This window comes from Hemitrygon akajei, chromosome 15, assembly GCF_048418815.1.
Source record: "Hemitrygon akajei chromosome 15, sHemAka1.3, whole genome shotgun sequence".
Lineage (NCBI taxonomy): Eukaryota > Metazoa > Chordata > Chondrichthyes > Myliobatiformes > Dasyatidae > Hemitrygon > Hemitrygon akajei.
The window spans coordinates 6687195-6706784 of record NC_133138.1 but is presented as its reverse complement, the minus strand read 5'-3'; the positions used below and the strand labels follow the sequence as shown (position 1 = coordinate 6706784).

The following is a 19590-nucleotide window of genomic DNA, read 5'->3' as shown; positions in this document are numbered from 1 at the left end:
GAGGCATCATCTTTTGAAGATGCTGGGAAGGCTAGTGCCATGATGGAGGTGGTTGAGTTTACAACTTTCTGCAAATGAGAAAATCTACAGATGCTGGAAATCCAAGCAACACACACAAAATGCTGCAGGATCTCAGCAGGCCAGGCGGCATCTAAGGAAAAGAATATTTTTGACTTTTCAGACTGAGACCTTTCATCCTGCTGAAGGATTTCAGCCCGAAACATTGACTGTACTCTTTTCCATAGATGATGCCTGGCCTGCTGAGTTCCTCCAGCATTTTGTGTTGCTTCCAACTTTATGCAGCTTTTTCTGATCTTGTGCATTGGCCCTTCCATACAAGATGGTGATGCAACCAGGTAGAATGCTCTCCACTCTACATCAACAGTAGAATAATGGCTTTCACCAGAAGTATCTCCAACGAGGAGATAGATGTTCCATCATGATGAAGGTCTCAGCCCAAAATGTCGACTGTTCCTTTCCATCCACAGATGACTGCATTTTATGTGTGTTTAGGGTTTAGGGGTTAGAATTTGAAGATAAGAGGCCAGTTATTTAAAATATAGAAATTTCTCCTGGTAGAGTTTGATGAATCTCAAACTCTCTTCTCCAGGGAGAGGTGTTTTTCAGCTCCAGCCAGTGATCAGTGATTGGGATTGAATTCCCGCTGCTGTCTGTAAGGAGTTTGCTCGTTCTCCCCATGGCTGCATAGGTTTCCTCTGGGTGCTCCAGTTTCCTCCTGCAGTCCAAAGACGTACAGGTTAGGGTTAGTCAGTTGTGGATGTGCTATGTTGGCACTGGAAACGTGGAGATACTTAGCCTTCCATATCAGATGATGTTGCTCTCCACAGTATGTCTGTAGAAATTTGAGTGTCTTTGGTGTCATACCAAGTCTCCTCAAACTCCTAATAAATAATGAAACATTCTGAATGAATTCTTCATCAGAACAGATGTGGGCAGTTTCCAATAAATATCAAACTTGGCTTCTGTTCAAATTCCCACTTAACATCGGAGTGAAAAATGAGCGTAGTCTTGTTTCCAGTAGTTGATTTTATTGTGAACGAATGATATTTGTCCCGGAGACACCATAAAATATAAGAACAGAATTGGGCAATTCGCTCCATTGAATCTGCTCCACCATTCCATCATGGCTGATTTATTATCCCTCTCAACCCCATTCTCCTGCCTTCCTCCTGTAACCTTTGAGGCTCTCCACCCTCCACCATAAATATAACCAATGACCTGGCTTCCACAATTAATTCCAGAGATTTTTCACCCTTTAAAGATATTCCTCATCTCTGTTTTAAAGAGACATCCTTCTATTCTGAGGCTGTGCCCTCTGGTCCAAGACTTCCCCATTACAGGAAACATTCTGTCCACATTCACTCTATCCAGGCCTTTCAGTATTCATTAGGCTTCAGTGAGATCCCCCCCCCCCCCGTAGTCTTCTAAACTCCAGTGAATGTCGGCCTAGAGCCATCAAGTGCTTCTCATATGTCCACTCTTTCATTCCAGTGTCTTTCTTGTAAAACTCCTCTGGACCCTCTCCAACACCAGCACATTCTTTCTGAGAAAAAGCAGGCCTTTCCTTGCATCCCACCCATGCGCATACACACAGACTGTCCTCCAGTCCCAGGACAGGCTGTCTGCAGCCTCCACACACATTGATTGTATTATTACATTTTAAGGCTCTTATTGTGTACGGAACCAGACAGATCTCTATTTCAACATCATTTAATACAACCAATTTTGGGAAGAAAAATATTTTAAAGCTCAGGCTTGTTAATCTGATTGTTTAGTCGAGAGTGTGATTTCAGATGTGGTTTATTCGGTACGTTTTGGCAAGACATCAGTTTGATTTCTGTTGCTTTCCACCCTTTCCACGCTCTCCACCATGCGTCCCATCGCCTGTGCACCGTAGAAATGTGAGCACAACCTGAGCAAGCCCGAGTTCAACCCAACGTCGATCAAGTTCAAGATCCAGCTGGTTGCTGTGTAAGTGCATTCAGTCCTTTGATTCAGTGTGGTGGTGTTTGGGAAAAGATGGCCACTCACCTCAAAGATCAGAGTATAAATTGACAGGTGATGCTGTGTATCACTGATGACTTGCAGTTCCCAATCTCTGCTCCAGTGACCTTATTCTCCTTCAATATTTTCTCCTTTCCTTCCTGCACCATCTCTTTAAACTTCTTTGAACAGTGATCAGCCTGAGATTGTCATACTGGATGGATTCTGGCTCTTTGACCAACTCAGTTCAAGTTCGGGTTCTCAACCTGGGATCCATGGACCCCTTGCTGAATGATATTGATCCATGGCATATGAGAACCCCTGCCTCAGAGCAGCTAACATTAATCCTCCACTAATCTCATGTTCCATTCAACTTAACCCAATGATTGCGTTCCTCACCTGCAAGCTCACATTTAGACAGTTTATGGGAATTGGTGTTGGTTTAAAAGTCAAGACCTCTAGTCCTGGCAGTGTCCTTGTAAATCTTTTTCTAAATGTCCCAATTCTCCTCTTCCGCAGCAACTATGTTCCAGAGGTGCGAATTTTGACCATTCCCAATCTGCGTTACATGAAGGCAAGTATGGTCCCATTTCAGAAGAAAAATTGGTATTGATTTATTATTGTCACATGTACAAAGATGCAGTGAAAAGCTCGTCTTGCACACTGTTTATATAGACCAGATGATTGCACTGAGGTAGAACCAAACAATGCAGAATAAAGTGTAAGAGCTACCAAAAGAATATAGTGCAGGTAAGCGATGAAGTGTAAGATCAGAATGAGGTCGATTGTGAGGCCAAGAGTCCATTTTATCGTACAGAAACAGCAGATACCGGAAATCTGAAACTGAAGTGTAGAAGGGTTTTGAAATCCTCAGCAGGTCAGGCAGAATCCGGAGGGAAAGAATCAGTAAGAGTTCCAGATTGATGGAACTTCATCAGAACCGCAGTCCATTTGCTGAAACGTGCTATATTTATAAAACAATTTTTAAAAAAATCAATACAATGAAACTTCATTGTTAATTAACGTTTCAGTATTAAAAATAATTAATATTGAAGTTTCATTGAATTAATTTGAAAGATCATAATTATTAAAATGTGTTCATTGAGTGCCTTGGTCTAAATGTTGACGAGTTTTCCCCACCCGAGTTGTCGGGGGTGGGGTTGAAAGCTGGAGCAGGATGGGAGTATGAGCACGAGTGTTCAAGTGAATTTATTATTAAAGTACAGATGTCACTGTATACTACCCTGACAATCATTTACTTGCAGGCATTTTTTAGGGGAAATAAACAAAGACAAATATACATAAACAGAGATTGATGAACAACCAATGTGCAAAAGAAGACAGTGTGAAAGTTAAAATAATACAGAGGATGTAAAGAGTCCTTGAAAGTGAGTCTGTAGATCACAGAATCGGGTCAGATTACTGGTGAGTGAAGGCCATGCCAGTTCAGCAGCCTGATGATTGAAGATAACTGATAACTGTTGGTGTGGGACCTGAGTCTCCTCTACCTCTTTCCTGATGGTAGTAGTGAGAAGGGAGCATGTCTTGGGTGGTGGGGGTCCCTGATGATGGATGCTGCTTTCCTGCGACATTGCTCCTTGTTAATGAATTCAGTGCTGAGGAGGGCTTTTCCTGTGTTGGACTGTATTGCTGTGGACTTTCAGTTCTTGGATTTTGGTGTTTCCATAAAAGGCAGTGATGAAACCAGTCAGGGTACTCTACACTGTGCACCTTAGAGATTTGTCAGAGACTTTAGTGACAGGCTGAATCTTGGCAAACTTCAAAGAAAGTAGAGGTGCTGTTGTAGCATGTTGGTGCTGGTACTTGTGTACTGGTTCCAGGACAGATCCTCTCAAGTCATGATGCTAATGAATATAAAGTTACTGATCCTCTCACCTCTGACCTGCTGCTAAGGACTGGCTAATGGACCTGATGGAGTGTGTAGAGGTAGGGGGAGGTCATTCAGCTGGTCGGAGAGTCAGGTGATTTATATTCTCAATGCTGTCGTTTCAGGAGAGCCAGGTGCTGCTGACACTGACAAACCCGGTGGAGAACCTCACCCACGTAACTCTGCTGCCCTGTGAGGAGTCTGACCCAGATGATGTGTGCAGCACTGCCAAGGTACTTGCTGCGTGCTCCCGCTCTCCCACCCCTCAATGTGGCGAGAGGGTTTCTGGCATTTCTCTACCATCGTTATCAGGCTTCCTGTTCATACGGACGCTGCACAGCACTCACTCACTAATGCAGAAGGCAGTTCCCCCAAACCCCCTCCCTTTGCTCCCCTTCAATGAAGATCAATCCCTGGCCTCTCCCTCCATTCTGAATAGGCCACTCTCTGCCACTCTCTTGTCCTCATCTTTCTAGGCCTCACTCTGCCCTCTCTCGGCAGCTCGATTTTCCCCTGCTTCCCTCTAGGCGCCTGGCACTCCCCCTCTCTAGGCAGCTCGCTCTCCGCACCCCAATCCCCTTCCTTCTCGTAGCTTACCCCCTATCCCCCCCCCCCCGCCAAACCTTCCTTCTGGTTCGCGCTGTACCCCCCCACCCCGGTTTGCGCTGTGGCATCTGTCACTGAGGACCCCTATCACCCAGGACATGCCCTCTTTTCATCGCTATGTGACCCTCGGTTCACTCGGTGGTGTAAGTTCAGGGAAAGCGATCCCTCGCCCCGCCTAACGTGTGAAAGTTACAGTGCAAAACCTACTGTTTATGTGGATGCTGGGTGTTCTGTTCCCCTGTTACAAATCAGTGCCATGCAATAACAGTACACATATTGAATTAAACAATTTGGCTTTATAATTCTTAATTTGACTGAAGGGTTAGTAAAGAAAAACAAAAAGAAAACGGCCCATTGTAATGAAACAGTCTAATGTGCACAAGTTGGAGCTCACAGTTTCCCTTCCGCTCACTGGTCCTCCATAGATTTCTCCGGGCTTCTCGACTCCCAGCCCCACTCCGTCCTGCTGTCTACCACTTATCTGTTGTGGCATCTTTTCTTCCAATCTTCCACAGACCAAACGACCCAGATCACCTCGTTCTCACACGAAAACACACTCCCTTCATTGGACGGCGCACATTCCAAAGCACCCATTATCTCTCACCATAACCCAAACACTGCTTCTACAGAAAGACCATTACATTAGCAGTGAAACCTTTCATAGGGTGTTACAGCTATCGAGGAGGTACAGGAACCTGAAGACACACATTCAGAAGATGTCCTCCCTGCAGGCTTGGTTGTTTCGGGCAATTTATGGCAGAGTGTGGGGTGATGTGTATGGTTGCTGTGGGCCATGTCATTTGGTAAATTTAAAGTGGGGCGAAGGGGTTTGAGAGGGATAATAAACCAGCCGTATTTGAGTAGCTGAATTGGCTTGCTGGGCTGGATGTCCTAATTCTGCTCCATGTTTTATGGGCCTCTTCCGCACCCTCTCAGCAGCCTCCACGTCCTTCCTGTAACAGGGTGACCAGTAATATGCATGCATACCTCTCACTCTTTCCCAATGGGGACCTGTCATGTCTCTAGGTCACGCTTCCTTCGAAGGAGATCATTCTGGCTGGGAAGGACGCAGCGGCTGAGTACGACGAACTGGCTGAGCCCCAGGATTTCCACGATGACCCAGAGTGAGTGAGGAGGGCTGAGCCCAGTTCTTCAAGGATTGTTGAAGTTTAGTTATTCAGCCGTACTCGCGTGCACAGCACAGTGTATATAACTAAAAAACACACACAGACACACTACATAAAGTAATATTAACACAAATAATAAAATATATTGCAGAAGATTGACATTCAGCTTAGGGTGTATATATTACACAAGTTAAGAAGTAAACAGTATAATGCTACTGGCGCTTCATACTTGAAGAGATCTGGGTGATGGCAGAGAGTTCAGTGGTCTCACCGCTGGGGGAGGAAGCTGTTTCCCATCCTAACAGTCCTTGTCCTAATGCTACAGTACCTGTTGTCTGATTGACAGTTCCTCCCCCACCACTTACGCCTCCCAACCCACTGAGTTCCTCAAGCAGATTGAGTGTTGTTCCAGATTCAGTGTCATTTACAATGTTGGCATTAATAAGAGCAAGCATGCCTTTATAGGGATTTGGTCAGACCATACATGGAGTTCAAAGGTTCAGTTTAATGTCAGAGAAATGTATACAATATACATCCTGAAATGCTTTTTCTTCACAAAACAGCCACGAATACAGAGAAATGCCCCAAAGAATGAACAACAGTTAAACGTGAGAACCCCAAAGTACCCCCCCAGCTCCCCCCCTCACGTGTAAGCATCAGCGAGGCAACGATAACCTGCCTCCCCCCGGCAAAAAAAAAGCGCACCCGCTACCGAGCACAAACGTGAGCTGAGCGATAGGAAAGACACAGACCTTGCAGTTACCCCAAAGACTCTCGCAATTCATCTGGCATTCGGCAACCCGCAGGTTCTCTCTCTCCCTAATAAGGGAGAGGGCGGTGTTCCCCATTTTCACAGTGAGCAGGAGACATAACAACAACCCGCTGGTTTATGATGTTAAAAAGTCTGTTCTGTCACTTTTTACAAGCTCTGTGCCTGAAGATTGCAAAGATCTCGGGTCTTCGGGCCCACAGCAAAAGATTTTCAGGCCTCCCCGACGACACACGAGTCTCCTGCCGTGACACCGACCCTCGATCTGCCCGTCACCAGGGCCCCGCGATCTTAGGCTTCCAAACACTAGGCCGCCTCTCAGGCCGAACCCTTGGCGTGCCGAATATCGGCCGGTCCTGAAACCCCGAGAATGGGTCTGATTCCCGCAAAGAACCGGTCAGCACGTAACTCCAGGTCAGGGTCTTCAAAAGAACCCTGAAAGGGGAAAATAAAGATATTGAAGATAGAAATAGAGCTGTTTCCAAAGATGCAAGCAAAGGAGTCGCCGTTTAGCGCCATCTTAACTCTGCCTCCAAATTCCAGGAGCAGTTTTAGACCCCTTATTTAAGAAAGAATGTACTGGCATTAGAGATGGTCTGGAGGAGATTCACAAGACCAATCCTGGGGATGAAAGGATTAACGTGAGGGGTGTTTGATGGCTCTGGGCCTGTACTCACTGAAGTTTAGAAGAATGGGTGGGGGTTCTCATTGAAACCTATTGAATGTTAAAGGCCTAGATAGAGTGGATGTGGAGAGGATGTTTCCTATAGTGGGGGAGTCTAGGACCAGAGGACACAGATAGAGTGGATGTGGAGAGGATGTTTCCTATAGTGGGGGAGTCTGGGACCAGAGGACACAGATAGAGTGGATGTGGAGAGGATGTTTCCTATAGTGGGGAGTCTGGGACCAGAGGACACAGACAGAGTGGATGTGGAAAGGATGTTTCCTATAGTGGGGAATCTGGGACCAGAGGACACAGACAGAGTGGATGTGGAGAGGATGTTTCCTATAGTGGGGAGTCTAGGACCAGAGGACACAGATAGAGTGGATGTGGAGAGGATGTTTCCTATAGTGGGGAGTCTAGGACCAGAGGGCACAGATAGAGTGGATGTGGAGAGGATGTTTCCTATAGTGGGGAGTCTGGGACCAGAGGACACAGACAGAGTGGATGTGGAGAGGTTGTTTCCTATAGTGGGGGAGTCTAGGACCAGAGGACACAGACAGAGTGGATGTGGAGAGGATGTTTCCTATAGTGGGGGAGTCTAGGACCAGAGGACACAGAGTGGATGTGGAGAGGGTGTTTCCTATAGTGGGGGAGTCTAGGACCAGAAGACACAGATAGAGTGGCTGTGGAGAGGGTGTTTCCTATAGTGGGGGAGTCTAGGACCAGAGGACACAGATAGAGTGGCTGTGGAGAGGATGTTTCCTATAGTGGGGGAGTCTAGGACCAGAGGACACAGATAGAGTGGATGTGGAGAGGGTGTTTCCTATAGTGGGGGAGTCTAGGACCAGAGGACACAGATAGAGTGGATGTGGAGAGGATGTTTCCTATAGTGGGGGAGTCTAGGACCAGAGGCACAGTTAGAGTGGATGTGGAGAGGGTTTTTCCTATAGTGGGGGAGTCTAGGACCAGAGGGCGCAGCCTCAGAATAGAGAATGGCCATTTAGAATAAAGATGGGGAGGAATTTCTTTCACCAGAGGGAAGTGAATCTGTGGAATTCATTGCCACAGACAGATGTTGTGGCTAAATCATTGGGTAAATTTAAAGCAGAGGTTGATAGATTCTTGATTAGTCAGAGAGTCAAAGGTTACAGGGAGAAGGCAGGAGAATGGGTTTGGGAAGGATAATAAAGCAGCCATGATAGAATGGGCTGGGTGAATGGCCTAATTCTGCTCCTTTGTCTTACGGTTTTATCTATAATGTTGTGTATCTTGAACCTGGGTTCACTGTTTCTCAGAAAGAAGACTGGTCATGGAGTCGTTTACCAATGAAACAGGCCCTTCAGCCACTAAATCTGTGCTAGCTATCAGTCACACAGTTACTCTAATCCCATTTCATTCTCCCCATCAACTTCCCCCAGTTTCTGCCCCCTCTCTCACCCACTAGAGGCAACTTACCCCTGAGCTGAGCATTTTGGGGTGTGAGAGGAAACCAAAGCATCCTCAATTATTGTGCCTTCAGCCTTCAACCCTCTGTAAACCTCCTCATTATTTCATTTACCAAGCTGTGATCACACACAGTGATGTGAATTGGATTTCCTTTGATGTTAACTAATGTGAAGTCACTTGTGACATCTGGCTCTGTTGGTCACAGTATCGCTTGGTTAAGCTCACCTCCGCCTCCTGAGATAGTTTTTCACGTTGTCCATCTTCTCCTTCCTCTCCCAGGGCTGAGGTCTTTGAAGCTATGTGGGTGTTTCTGTAGCTCTGGGTTTTTACGGGATGGGGTTGCTGGCCCCATGTCCAATCCTCCTTTCACAGCTGAACTTGGCAGCATGACAATAAAGTGATTAGTTCTGTCTAAACAGCATTATATTTGTTTATCACAAGTTCATTGAATCATGATGTGAACAAATATTTTGAAAGATCCTAGTCTTTAATGTCATTTCCAGTACACAAGTGTAAAGGAGAATGGAATAATTGTTACTCCGAATTTGATGTAGTACAGGGAAAAAAGTACAAGATAAAGGACACAACAATAATAAAACACATTAAATATAAATTTATGAGGGGTATAGATAGAGTTTTTCTACTGAGTTTGGGTGAGGTCATGGGTTAAGGGTGAAAGATGAAATGTTAAAGGAGAACATGAGGGGAAACCTCTTCACTCAGAGGGCCGTGAGAGTGTGGAACGAGCTGCCAGTACAAGTGGTGCATGCCAGCTCGATTTCAACGTTTAAGAAAAATTTGGATAGGTACGTGGATGGTTGGGGTATGGAGGGCTATGGTCCGGGTGAAGGTTGATGGGAATAGGCAGTTTAAATATTTCTGCATGGACTAGATGGGCCAAAGAGCCTGTTTCTGTGACACTGTAGCTCAAGTACATTGATCGTATGTCCATAAAGTGACGCTAGACACAGGAGTGTGTGTGACTCTGACAGGAACTGATAAAGTAGTGGTGGTTGGGGGTGTGGAGGGGTGGGTTAGTGGGGGAAGGTGTTGATCAGCCTTACTGCTTGGGGAAAGTCACTGTTTTTGAGTCTGGTGGTCCTGTCGTAGCCTCACCAGAAGCTAATAGCCTCGATGGGAGAGGGACGAACAGTCCATGAGCAGGGTGGGATGCTTCATGATGTTACTGGCCTTTCTGGCACCAGAAAAAGACAAGCTTTTCACTATATCCTGGTGCAGCTGTTAATAATAAAACCCATTCCTCTTCCCTCCACAGTGTGGTGGCCTTCCGGAAATCCAACAAGGTGGGTGTCTTCATTAGGGTGACCCCGCAGAAAGAGAGCGGAGACATCAACATCAGCTTCAAGCTGCGCTACGACTTCAGAAACCCAGCGGGAGCCATCCGGCCGGCTGATGAAGCCGAGCTGAGTGCAGAGGTCATCTGGCTGACCCAGCACGTCGACCTCAGGCTGGGACCCCTGGCCGCCTGAGCTTGGCACTTTCTCTACCCCTTCCCTCCCAGTGACCCCCCACCCCCACACCAGCCACTGGGTGTCTCTTTACTGGGGTTGGGGCAGAGGGAACCAAAAGGGTCAGAGAAACTCGCCTATCTGTGGAGGTCACACAGGCCTCTCTTGCTGTTGGTGGGGTGGGTGCAGTGATCGAGGTTCTTCATGGGCTGAGCAGCATATGTGGGGACGGTAAATCGCAAGCATGGGATTGTGCAGTTGCTGGAAATGCAGAGCAATACACACAAAATACTGGAGGAACTCAGCAGGTCAGGCAGTATCTATAGAAAAGAATAAACGGTCAACATTTCGGACTGAAGCCCTTCATCAGGACTGAAAAGGAAGGGGGCAGTAATCAGAATACTTCCCTTTCTCACCAGTCTTCTATCCTGGGTCAGTCTTTGAAGTTGGCCCCAGGGGTAGCCCATCTTAATCTACTAGGCAAAGATCTTTCCTCTTGCAGGGGTGAGGTCTTTAGAGCTTCTGTTGGCGTTTCTATAGCTCTGGGTTTTAACAGAATAGAGTTCCTAGCCCCCATGTTCAACCCCCATCCTTTTGCAGCCAGGCGTGGAACTGTTCACAGTGGATTTAATACTTTCCCCCCCTTCCCCTTTATTTTGGCATCTTCCCCCTTTCTTTCCAGTCCTGATGAAGGGTCTCGGCCCAAAATATCAACTGTTTATTCCTCTACATAGATGCTGCCTGGCCTGCTGAGTTCCCCCAGCATTTTGTGTGTGTCGCTCAGGATTTCCAGCATCTGCAGAATCTCATGTTTCTCTTCAGCTGCATGCTTTTGGACAAACTTGGTTTAAAATGCCATGTCTCTGGGTGAATTTGAACAAGACATTGAAAGCTTCACACAATGAGCAAACTGCTGGAGGAACTCTGGGGTCGAGCAGCATCTGTGTGAAGGGGTGGCAGATGAAAAAGTCCACATTTCAGGTCAAGATCTTGCTTCGGGAAAATTCCTCTTTCTTCCCCCCCCCCCCCCCCAACAGAAACTGATCAACCTTCTGAGTTCTTCCAACGGATTGTGTGTGTTGCTACAGATTCAGGCATCTACAGCCTCCTGTGCCTTCACTGTCACTCAGCACAGTGACGCACAGACCCCTGATGTTCCTGGCCAAGAGACGGTTGTGGATTTGGGATGCGCCCTTCTTGCCCTCTGTGATAACCCGATTGCCAGATTCCTTCCCTCTGGCCCCACCGAGAGACAGCAACTAGAAACATTGTCCCCCACGGACAGCAAGAATTCCTCCTCCCGTTGCTCAACACTACTCTCCTCTCCTTGCCCCAGAACTGCAGCTGGAACGATTAAACACGAGATTCTGCAAATGCTGGAAATCCAGAGTAACACAAGAAGATTAGCTTTGTTTTTATCATGTACATCAAAATATTGAGGTGTGACTGATCTGCCTCACTGCACGCTTCTCTATCTTAGACCCCTCACCTTGTAACAATCTTCTTCATGCATTAGCATAGTTACTACTTTCTCCTCCACCTGTGGTCAGAAATCCTGCAGCTGGCACGCAAAAAGCCTGGACGATAAAGCTATTCGGCCCTTCATTGACTTCCTGCATTCCACTGCTGCCCCCAGGTTTTTCACTCTCCTTGCCCTTTGCCACTGAGTACGTGGTCATCTGTAAGCTATTGCGGCTCCCTGTGTACTGCCGCCTGTAACCCCTTGCGACTCCCTGCACACCCCACTGTCTGTAACCTCTTGTGCTGGCTCCCTGTGTACGCGGCCGCCTGTAACCCCTTGTGGCTTCCTGCGTACGAGGTTGCCTGTAACCCTTTGTGGCTCCCTGCGTACGAGGTTGCCTGTAACCCATTGTGGCTCCCTGCGTACGAGGTTGCCTGTAACCCCTTGTGGCTTCCTGCGTACGAGGTTGCCTGTAACCCCTTGTGGCTCCCTGCGTATGCAGCCACCTGTAACCCCCTGTGGCTCCCTGCATACGTGGCTGTCTGTAAACACTTGTGTTGGCTCCTTGTGTTTGCGGTTGCCTGAAACTGTTGTGCTATAACAATTGATGTTCTAGTGTATTTACGTGTAACTTATATCAATTAAACAATAAACAAATTTAAACTCTGACTGCCTGACATGTTGGGTCTTGATCTGTTGTCATACTGGAACATGGAAGAGTGGAGTACAAGGGCCTTCACCCCACAATGTCTGTGGTGACCATGAAGCTGATCTGCTGTGCCTGCCCACCATTCTCGTGTCAGTCTAACATTCCCTTCCATACCACTTCCTCTGGTTCCACCACCACACCCTCTCCACGCACCCTCCACTCTGTTTTAAAACAGAAATCTCCGGACATCTTTAAGCTTTCCCCCTCTCCAAATGTAAGTCTTCTAATATTTGACATTTCTACCATCAGAAAAATGATTTTGCTGTCTGCCATACTTGTATCTCTGATAATCTTATAAATCTCTATGTGATCTCCCCTCAGTGTCTGCTGCTCCACAAATTACAACCCGTTTACTCTCTACCGAAGGCAGCATCCCAGTGAACCACCTTCTGCACCCTTTCTGTAATGGGGCAACCAGAATTTCATACGGTACTCCCCAAGTGCAGCCAGACTTCCTGCTGCTTCTATTGAATGTCCCAACCAGTGAAGGCCCAACATGTAGCACGTCACCAGCAAGGCACACTGTCAACTGTTGGGAGTCTGAGGAGATTTTGTATGTCACCAAGGCTTTTTACAAGTTTCTATGTAGAAAGTATTCTGACCAGTTCCATCACAACCTCAAGTTCAACTTCCAGTTTATCGTCATTCCACCATACACACAAGTACCACAAAACGAAACCATGTTCCTCTGGGACCAAGGTGCACAACACAGTACATATGAACACCTGCACACCAACACAGTAATATCACCACAAAGAATATAGTTTGTTCATTATGTGCAGTGTCTATGATGTAGGTGATCATGGTCTTTCCATGACCATAACTGTTCCTGGCAAATCTTTCCACAGAAGTGGTTTGTCATTGCTGCCTTCTGGGCAGTGTCTTTACAAGGCAGGTGATCCCGGCCATTATCAGTAATCTTCAGAAATTGTCTACCTGGCGTCAGTCATGACCAGGACTTGTGCTATGCGCAAGCTGCTGCCGTGATTTCACGTGACCCTGATCCAGGGGGTGTGGGTAATCAGGTGCTACACATTGTCCAAGGGTGACCTGCAGGTTAGCGGAGGGAAGAAGAACCTTGTACTTCCTTTGGTAGACAAATATCCCCAGTCCGCCAACCTTGAAATTCCAGAAGATTGGCATTTAACGTAGGACACAAATTAAAAAGTAAACAGTATTACTCAAGGTGAGACGAGACCAATGCACAGAATCGCAAGAAGTTGCAGAGGGCTGTAAACAAAGCCAGCTCCATCACAAGCACACCCTCCCACCATCGAGGACAGGGGTGATGCCTCAACAAGATGGCCATCTTGCCACCCAGGACATGTCCCCTTCTCATTGCTGCCATCAGGAAGGAGGTACAGGAGCCTGAAGAGCCACGCTCAAAGATTCGGGACATCTTTCCCTCCACCATCGGATTTCTGAAAGGAGACGCAAACCCATGAACAGTACCTGAGTGTTGATCTTGTTGGTATTATCCTTGCTGTAATTAATTTTAAAAAAATTGTCTGCACTGTACTGCTGCAGCAAAACAACAACCTTCACTTTGTGTCTGTCAGTGATAATGGATCTGATTTTGATTTGGACTCACCCCCCACCCCCATCCACTGGTGTTGCCACTGTCAGGAAGCTGTGGACTCGTACCCCAAGATCCCACTGTAAATCAATGGCCCTGAGCCCATTTGCCACGTAAAGGGTGTTCGAAAATGAATCTGATGCCCTGTCAAATGAAGAAAATTAGTGAACGTCTCCCCTTAGTCCTAGGGTCAATATTTGCTGTGAATATAACATTTGGTTGTTTACATCACTGTCAATTGTGCAATCCTGCTGTCCCAAGTGGGTTAATTATTATTTTCATAGGTAGCGAGTTTCAATGAAAATCTTTGTATTGCTTGCCATGACATCACCAGCTAAACAGCAAATCGAAACACCTAAACACTAATCCCTCCCACCTACACAATGTCCACATTCCTGCAGCCATTCATGTGCCTATCTAAACATCTCTCAAAAGTCTCTAATGCACTTGCCTCTACCATTCCAGGCATCCACCACTCTCTGAGTAAAAAGAACTTCCTTCTCACAGCCCCTCTGAACCTACCACTTCTCTCCTTCGTTGCATAGCCTCTGGTATTAGACATTCCAACCTAGAGAAACGTACAGTCTATCGACACCTCTGATACTCTCATAAACCTCTATCAGATCTCCCCTCGGCCTCCACCAGTCCGGAGAAAGTGACCCTAGCCTGTTCGGTCTCTTGTCGTAGCACACGCCCTCTAAACCAGGCAGCATCCTGGTGAATCTTTTTTGCACCCTCTCCAAAGCCTCGACATCCTTCCTATAGTGGGGCGACCAGAACTGTACACAATACTCCAGCTACCCAAGAAGTGTTGCAGGAAAAGCGGATGATAGTGCTGAAGATGAGGTAGCCAGTTTACAAACAGAGGCAATGAGTAGTGAGGAGAGGGGGCTGATAGGGCAAAATCGCAGTCAACAGGATGAGTTGCAACGTAAAAGGCAGACAAAATCAAAAAGGTTAACAGGAAGGAGCTTAAGAAGGGAATTAGGAGAGCCTGAAGAGGCCATGAGAAGGTGCTGGTGGGCAGGATTAAAGAAAACCCCAAGGCATTCTACAAGTATGTGAAGAGCAAGAGGATAAGGCGTGGGAGAATAAGACCTATCAAGTATGAGGTACTTCATCAAGCAGAGGTACTTGATGAATACTTCACTTCAGTATTCACTACGGAAAAGGATCTTGGTGATTTTAGGGATGACTTGCAGCAGACTGAAAAGCTTGAGCATGGAGATATTAAGAAAGAGGATGTGCTGGAGCTTTTGGAAAGCATCAAGTGGGATAAATCTCTGGGACCGGATGAGATGTACCCCAGGCTACTGTGGGAGGCGAAGGAGGAGATTGCTGAGCCCCTGGCGATGATCTTTGCATCATCAATGGGGACGGGAGAGGTTCCTGAGGATTGGAGGGTTGCGGATGTTGCTCCCTTATTCAAGAAACACAATAGAGACCCCATTTGGAATACTGTGCTCAGTTCTGGTTCCCTCACTACAGGAAGGATGTGGAAACCATAGAAATGGTGCTCAGGAGATTTAAGAGGATATTGCCTGGATTGGGGAGCATGCCTTATGAAAACAGGTTGAGTGAACTCGGCCTTTTCTCCTTGGAGCGATGGAGGATGAGAGGTGACCTGATAGAGGTGTATAAGATGATGAGAGGCATTGATCGTGTGGATAGTCAGAGGCTTTTTCCCAGGGCTGAAATGACTGCCACAAGAGGACACAGGTTTAAGATGCTGGGGAGTAGGTACAGAGGAAATGTCAGGGTTAAGTTTTTTACTCAGAGAGTGGTGAGTGCGTGGAATGGGCTGCCGGCAACGGTGGTGGAGGCAGATACGATAGGGTCTTTTAAGAGACTTCTGAATAGGTACATGGAGCTTAGAAAAATATAGGGCTATGGGTAGCACTAGTAATTTCTAAAGTAGAGACATGTTCGGCACAGCTTTGTGGGCCGAAGGGCCTGTACTGTGCTGCAGGTTTTCTATGTTTCTATGTTTAAAATCAAAACAGGTGAATACAGGACTGACGGTGTTGTATCTGATGAACTTGCAGCACAGTTATAGATTGGCAGGAATGATGTTGTAGGCATCACTGAATCATGGCTGAAAGAAGATTATAGCTGGGAGCTTAATGTCCAAGGACACACAATGATTTGGTTTTGTACTGATTTTTTCTGAAGAAGCTCGAACTTTCTTAATCCAGAGCGGTGGCTCAGTCCTTCCTGGGGTGGGTCTCTGCCGCCACCTGCTGTCCATCGCAACAATGACAACATGTGGAATTGGCTGAAATATTGGGCGACGACGACAGGGGGAGATACTGAGTCACACAGCGTGAAAGCAGTCCCTTCGGCCCATCTCGCCTTTCATTCACGTTCAAGGTTCAAAGTACAAAGAAAATTTATTATTAAACTACTTATACATCACCATTTACAACCCTGTGATTAATTTTCTTCTGGGCATACTCAATAAATTTATAGAATTATAACTATAACAGAATCAATGAAAGACCACACCAACTTGGGCTTTCATCCAGTGTGTAAAAGACAACAAACTGTGCAAATACAAAGAGAAAGAAATAATAATAAATGAATAAGCAACAAATATTGAGATCGTGAGATGAAGAGTCCTTGAAAGTGAGTCTATAGTTTGTGGGAACAGTTCAATGATGGGGCAAGTGGAGTTGAGTGGTTTCTCTCTCCCCTCCCCAACCTTTTAAATCTATTCTCTTTTTTTCTCCAGTCCTGCCAAAGGGTCTTGGCCCGAAACGTCAACTGTGTACTCTTTTCCATAGATGCTGCCTGGCCTGCTGTGTTCCTCTAGCATTTTGTGTGTGTTGCTTTGATTTACAGCATCTGCAGATTTAGGAGCTGTTGGACCCAGGAGGGGTCCTTTGAAATAATAACAATGAGAACCCCCTCCGCCCCTGATCCTCCGATGAGGACTGGCTCATGGATCTCTGGTTTCCTTGTCGTGAAGTCAATAATCAGCTCCTTGGTCTTGCTGACATTGAGTGAGAGGCTGTTGTTGACACCCCTCGGCCAGATTTTCAAACTCCCTCCTGTATACTGATTCGTCACCACCTTTGATTCGGCCCACAACAGTGGCCGGTGAGCTTAGCCCTCTAAACCTCTCCTATTCATGTACTTTAAAACGTTGCCAATGTTCCCACCTCAGCTACTATCTCTGCCAGTTAATTCCAAATACAAACCTGTGAAGAAACTGCCTCCTGATTTCCCTTTTAAAACTCCTGTCATCCGGGCCAGGCCATCTTCTCACAGCTCCCATCGAGCAGGAACTACAGAAGTCTGATGTCCCCCATCACCAGGAGCAAGAACCAACCTAATAACTATAGACACGGGAGATCTTGCAGATGCAGGAAATCCAGAGTAACACACACAAAATGCTGGAGGAACTCGGCAAGTCAGGTAGCATCTACGGAGAGGAACAAACAGTTGACATTTCAGGCTGAGACCCTTCCTCAGGACTGGAAAGCCCTGATCCATAGATGCCCCCTGATCTGCTGAGTTCCTCCAATGTTTTGTGTGTCTTGCTCTGAATCACTACAGTTTAGCAACCACTCTGACCACTTTGCACTAAAGTTGATGGTTATTTTTTGTTCTAATTATGTTCTCTGTGAATGAATGATGTGTAATTTCTGTTTTTCTTGTGAATGCTGTTTATTTGATGTTCTGTGCGGTACTGTTAAATGTCCAGCAACAATGAAGTCAGGTAGAATTGAGTCAGGTTTCATAAACAAATAGACATTCATTAAACTCTGCTCAACAAAAATGAAAAATAAACTAACGACTAACTTAACTGGAAGTTAACGGCTATATGGCAACTCTGGAACAGTTCTTAAAGTGGTAAATATGAACAGTTTTAAAGTGGTAAATACGAAAGTCAATTAGGAGAGACTTTCCTGAAGTAATGAATTCCTCGACGATGTAACGTTACTGCTGATCCCAGCTGAAATATGCCTTGTCCGAAGAATTCATGACGAAGGAAATAAAAACAGCTTAAAGCAACTGACTTTTTCTTGGCGAATGAACACTGCACAGCCTTTTCTACTCTTACAGGCAGGGGTTATCTCAGGTGCAGGTCACTATTTCCTGAACGAAGATTCAATAGGGTCGATCCTGTATTAAACCGCCGAACTTTACTCAATCCTTCGGGTTCCCGTATTTCGGTAAAGTCTTCACTCTCCAATACTTAGACTTTAAAATTAAATCAAAGATACATCAAACAAAACTGGCAGTGATTGGCAAAGCTGCCAGCACAATGATTCTGCACCTTACAATAGAAAGTACAACTCCACTTTAAAACGAAACTGCGACATGAGACAAACATGCAGCATAACGGAGTAACTGACGAATGAAACGACGACTCAACACAAAAACTTCTGCGTCACAGCAGGCTTTCCCATTTTATACCTGCTGGAACATGTCATCATGTGACCTCACACTGGCGGGAAAATTACATCACCCTACCATCACAAGACCATTACATCATCCTCACCAGATACTCAATCACATCATGGTCATAAGACAGTCACAAGATACCCACGGGGTATGTAACAGTCCAACACCAGCAATGTTCCCCTTAAGGAGTACGTGGCTGCCCGTGCCACTGGTGTACAAAGAATTTAAACTGCACACCAAAGGTTGTTGCTCTCATTGGCACGTTAAGTATATTTCACATTTCATTTTCTGGTTTCTGATGCAGACGGTGTTGACAACGTGGAGTTGGTTATGATTTGCCTGCAGATTTTAGAACTGGCTGATTTATACTGTTTTTATTGAAGAAATTATTCAGAGCACACATGTTGTCACTGGGCAAAAAAAATTGCACAGCACAAGATTTTTGTGCACACTGGTCATTACAGATTAGAGGGAGCAACAGGCTTTTCATTATGTCTGTGTATGCACGGATTTGTGCAGTTGACATTGACCTTATCTGGAAAATCATTTCAGCTTTTCACTGTATCTGGGTGCATAATAAACCAATTCCCGACATCAGACTCCTGACTCCCCAGTAAGTACCAAGCACCGCGCACTTTACTTTCTGTATAATTCTTTATTCTACTTAATTGTTAAATGATTTTTGTTGCTGCAGGGCGCGCCAACATGCCGTGGCAAATTCCTAATACATGTCAATGTTTATGGTGCTTGAGGCTAATCCTTGGTGCGGGTGGCAGCAGAGAGTTTACTGACGGGCTGCATCACAGACTGGTACGGAATCCAATGCCCTCGAATGGAAAACCCTACAAAAAGTAGTGGATACGGCCCAGTCCATCACAGGTAAATCCCTCTGCACTATTGAGCACATCGACACAGAGCAGGCGGCAGGAAAGCAGCATCCATCATCAGGGGTTCCCACCACCCAGGCCTCGCTCTCTTCTCACTGCTGCCATCAGGAGCCTCAGGACCCACACCACCAGGTTCAGGAACAGTTATTACCCCTCAATCATCAGGTTCCTGAACAAGAGGGGATAACGATAGCTTCACTCAACATCACTGAACTATTTCCACAACATATGGACTCACTTTCAAGGACTCTTCATCTCATGTTCTCGATATTTATTGTTATTTATTTATTATTATTGCTTCTTTTTTGATTTGCTCAGTTTGTTGTCTTCTGCACTCTGCTTGAACGCTCTAGCAGGGCGGTCTTTCATTGATTCTGTTATGGTTATTATTCTACAGATTTATTTAATACGTCCACAAGAAAACGAATCTCAAATATGTACTTTGATAATAAATTTATTTTGAACTTTGGTTGATGGTTACCGAACGGCCCCTCTCCCTTTAGCTCCGATTCCTCCGGAACACAAAAGATGTGGGACAGTTGCCCGCCGAGGCGCCACTTCCGCCCCGCAGCG

At 46.1% G+C, this 19590-nt stretch overlaps 1 protein-coding gene across 2 annotated transcripts in view; it reads left to right on the top strand.

Annotated features, from left to right (window-relative positions):
* dctn4 (dynactin 4) overlaps nt 1-12104 on the top strand; it is a 41445-nt gene extending 29341 nt beyond the window's left edge. For both annotated transcript variants that reach the window (XM_073067106.1, XM_073067107.1), the window contains 5 exons: nt 1919-1992; nt 2524-2578; nt 4018-4125; nt 5525-5622; nt 9781-12104. In XM_073067106.1, the coding sequence (XP_072923207.1) occupies nt 1919-1992; nt 2524-2578; nt 4018-4125; nt 5525-5622; nt 9781-9994 (549 nt within the window). In that variant the 3' untranslated portion in view covers nt 9995-12104. The remainder of the gene's footprint in view (nt 1-1918; nt 1993-2523; nt 2579-4017; nt 4126-5524; nt 5623-9780) is intronic.
* The last annotated feature ends 7486 nt before the right edge of the window (nt 12105-19590 follow it).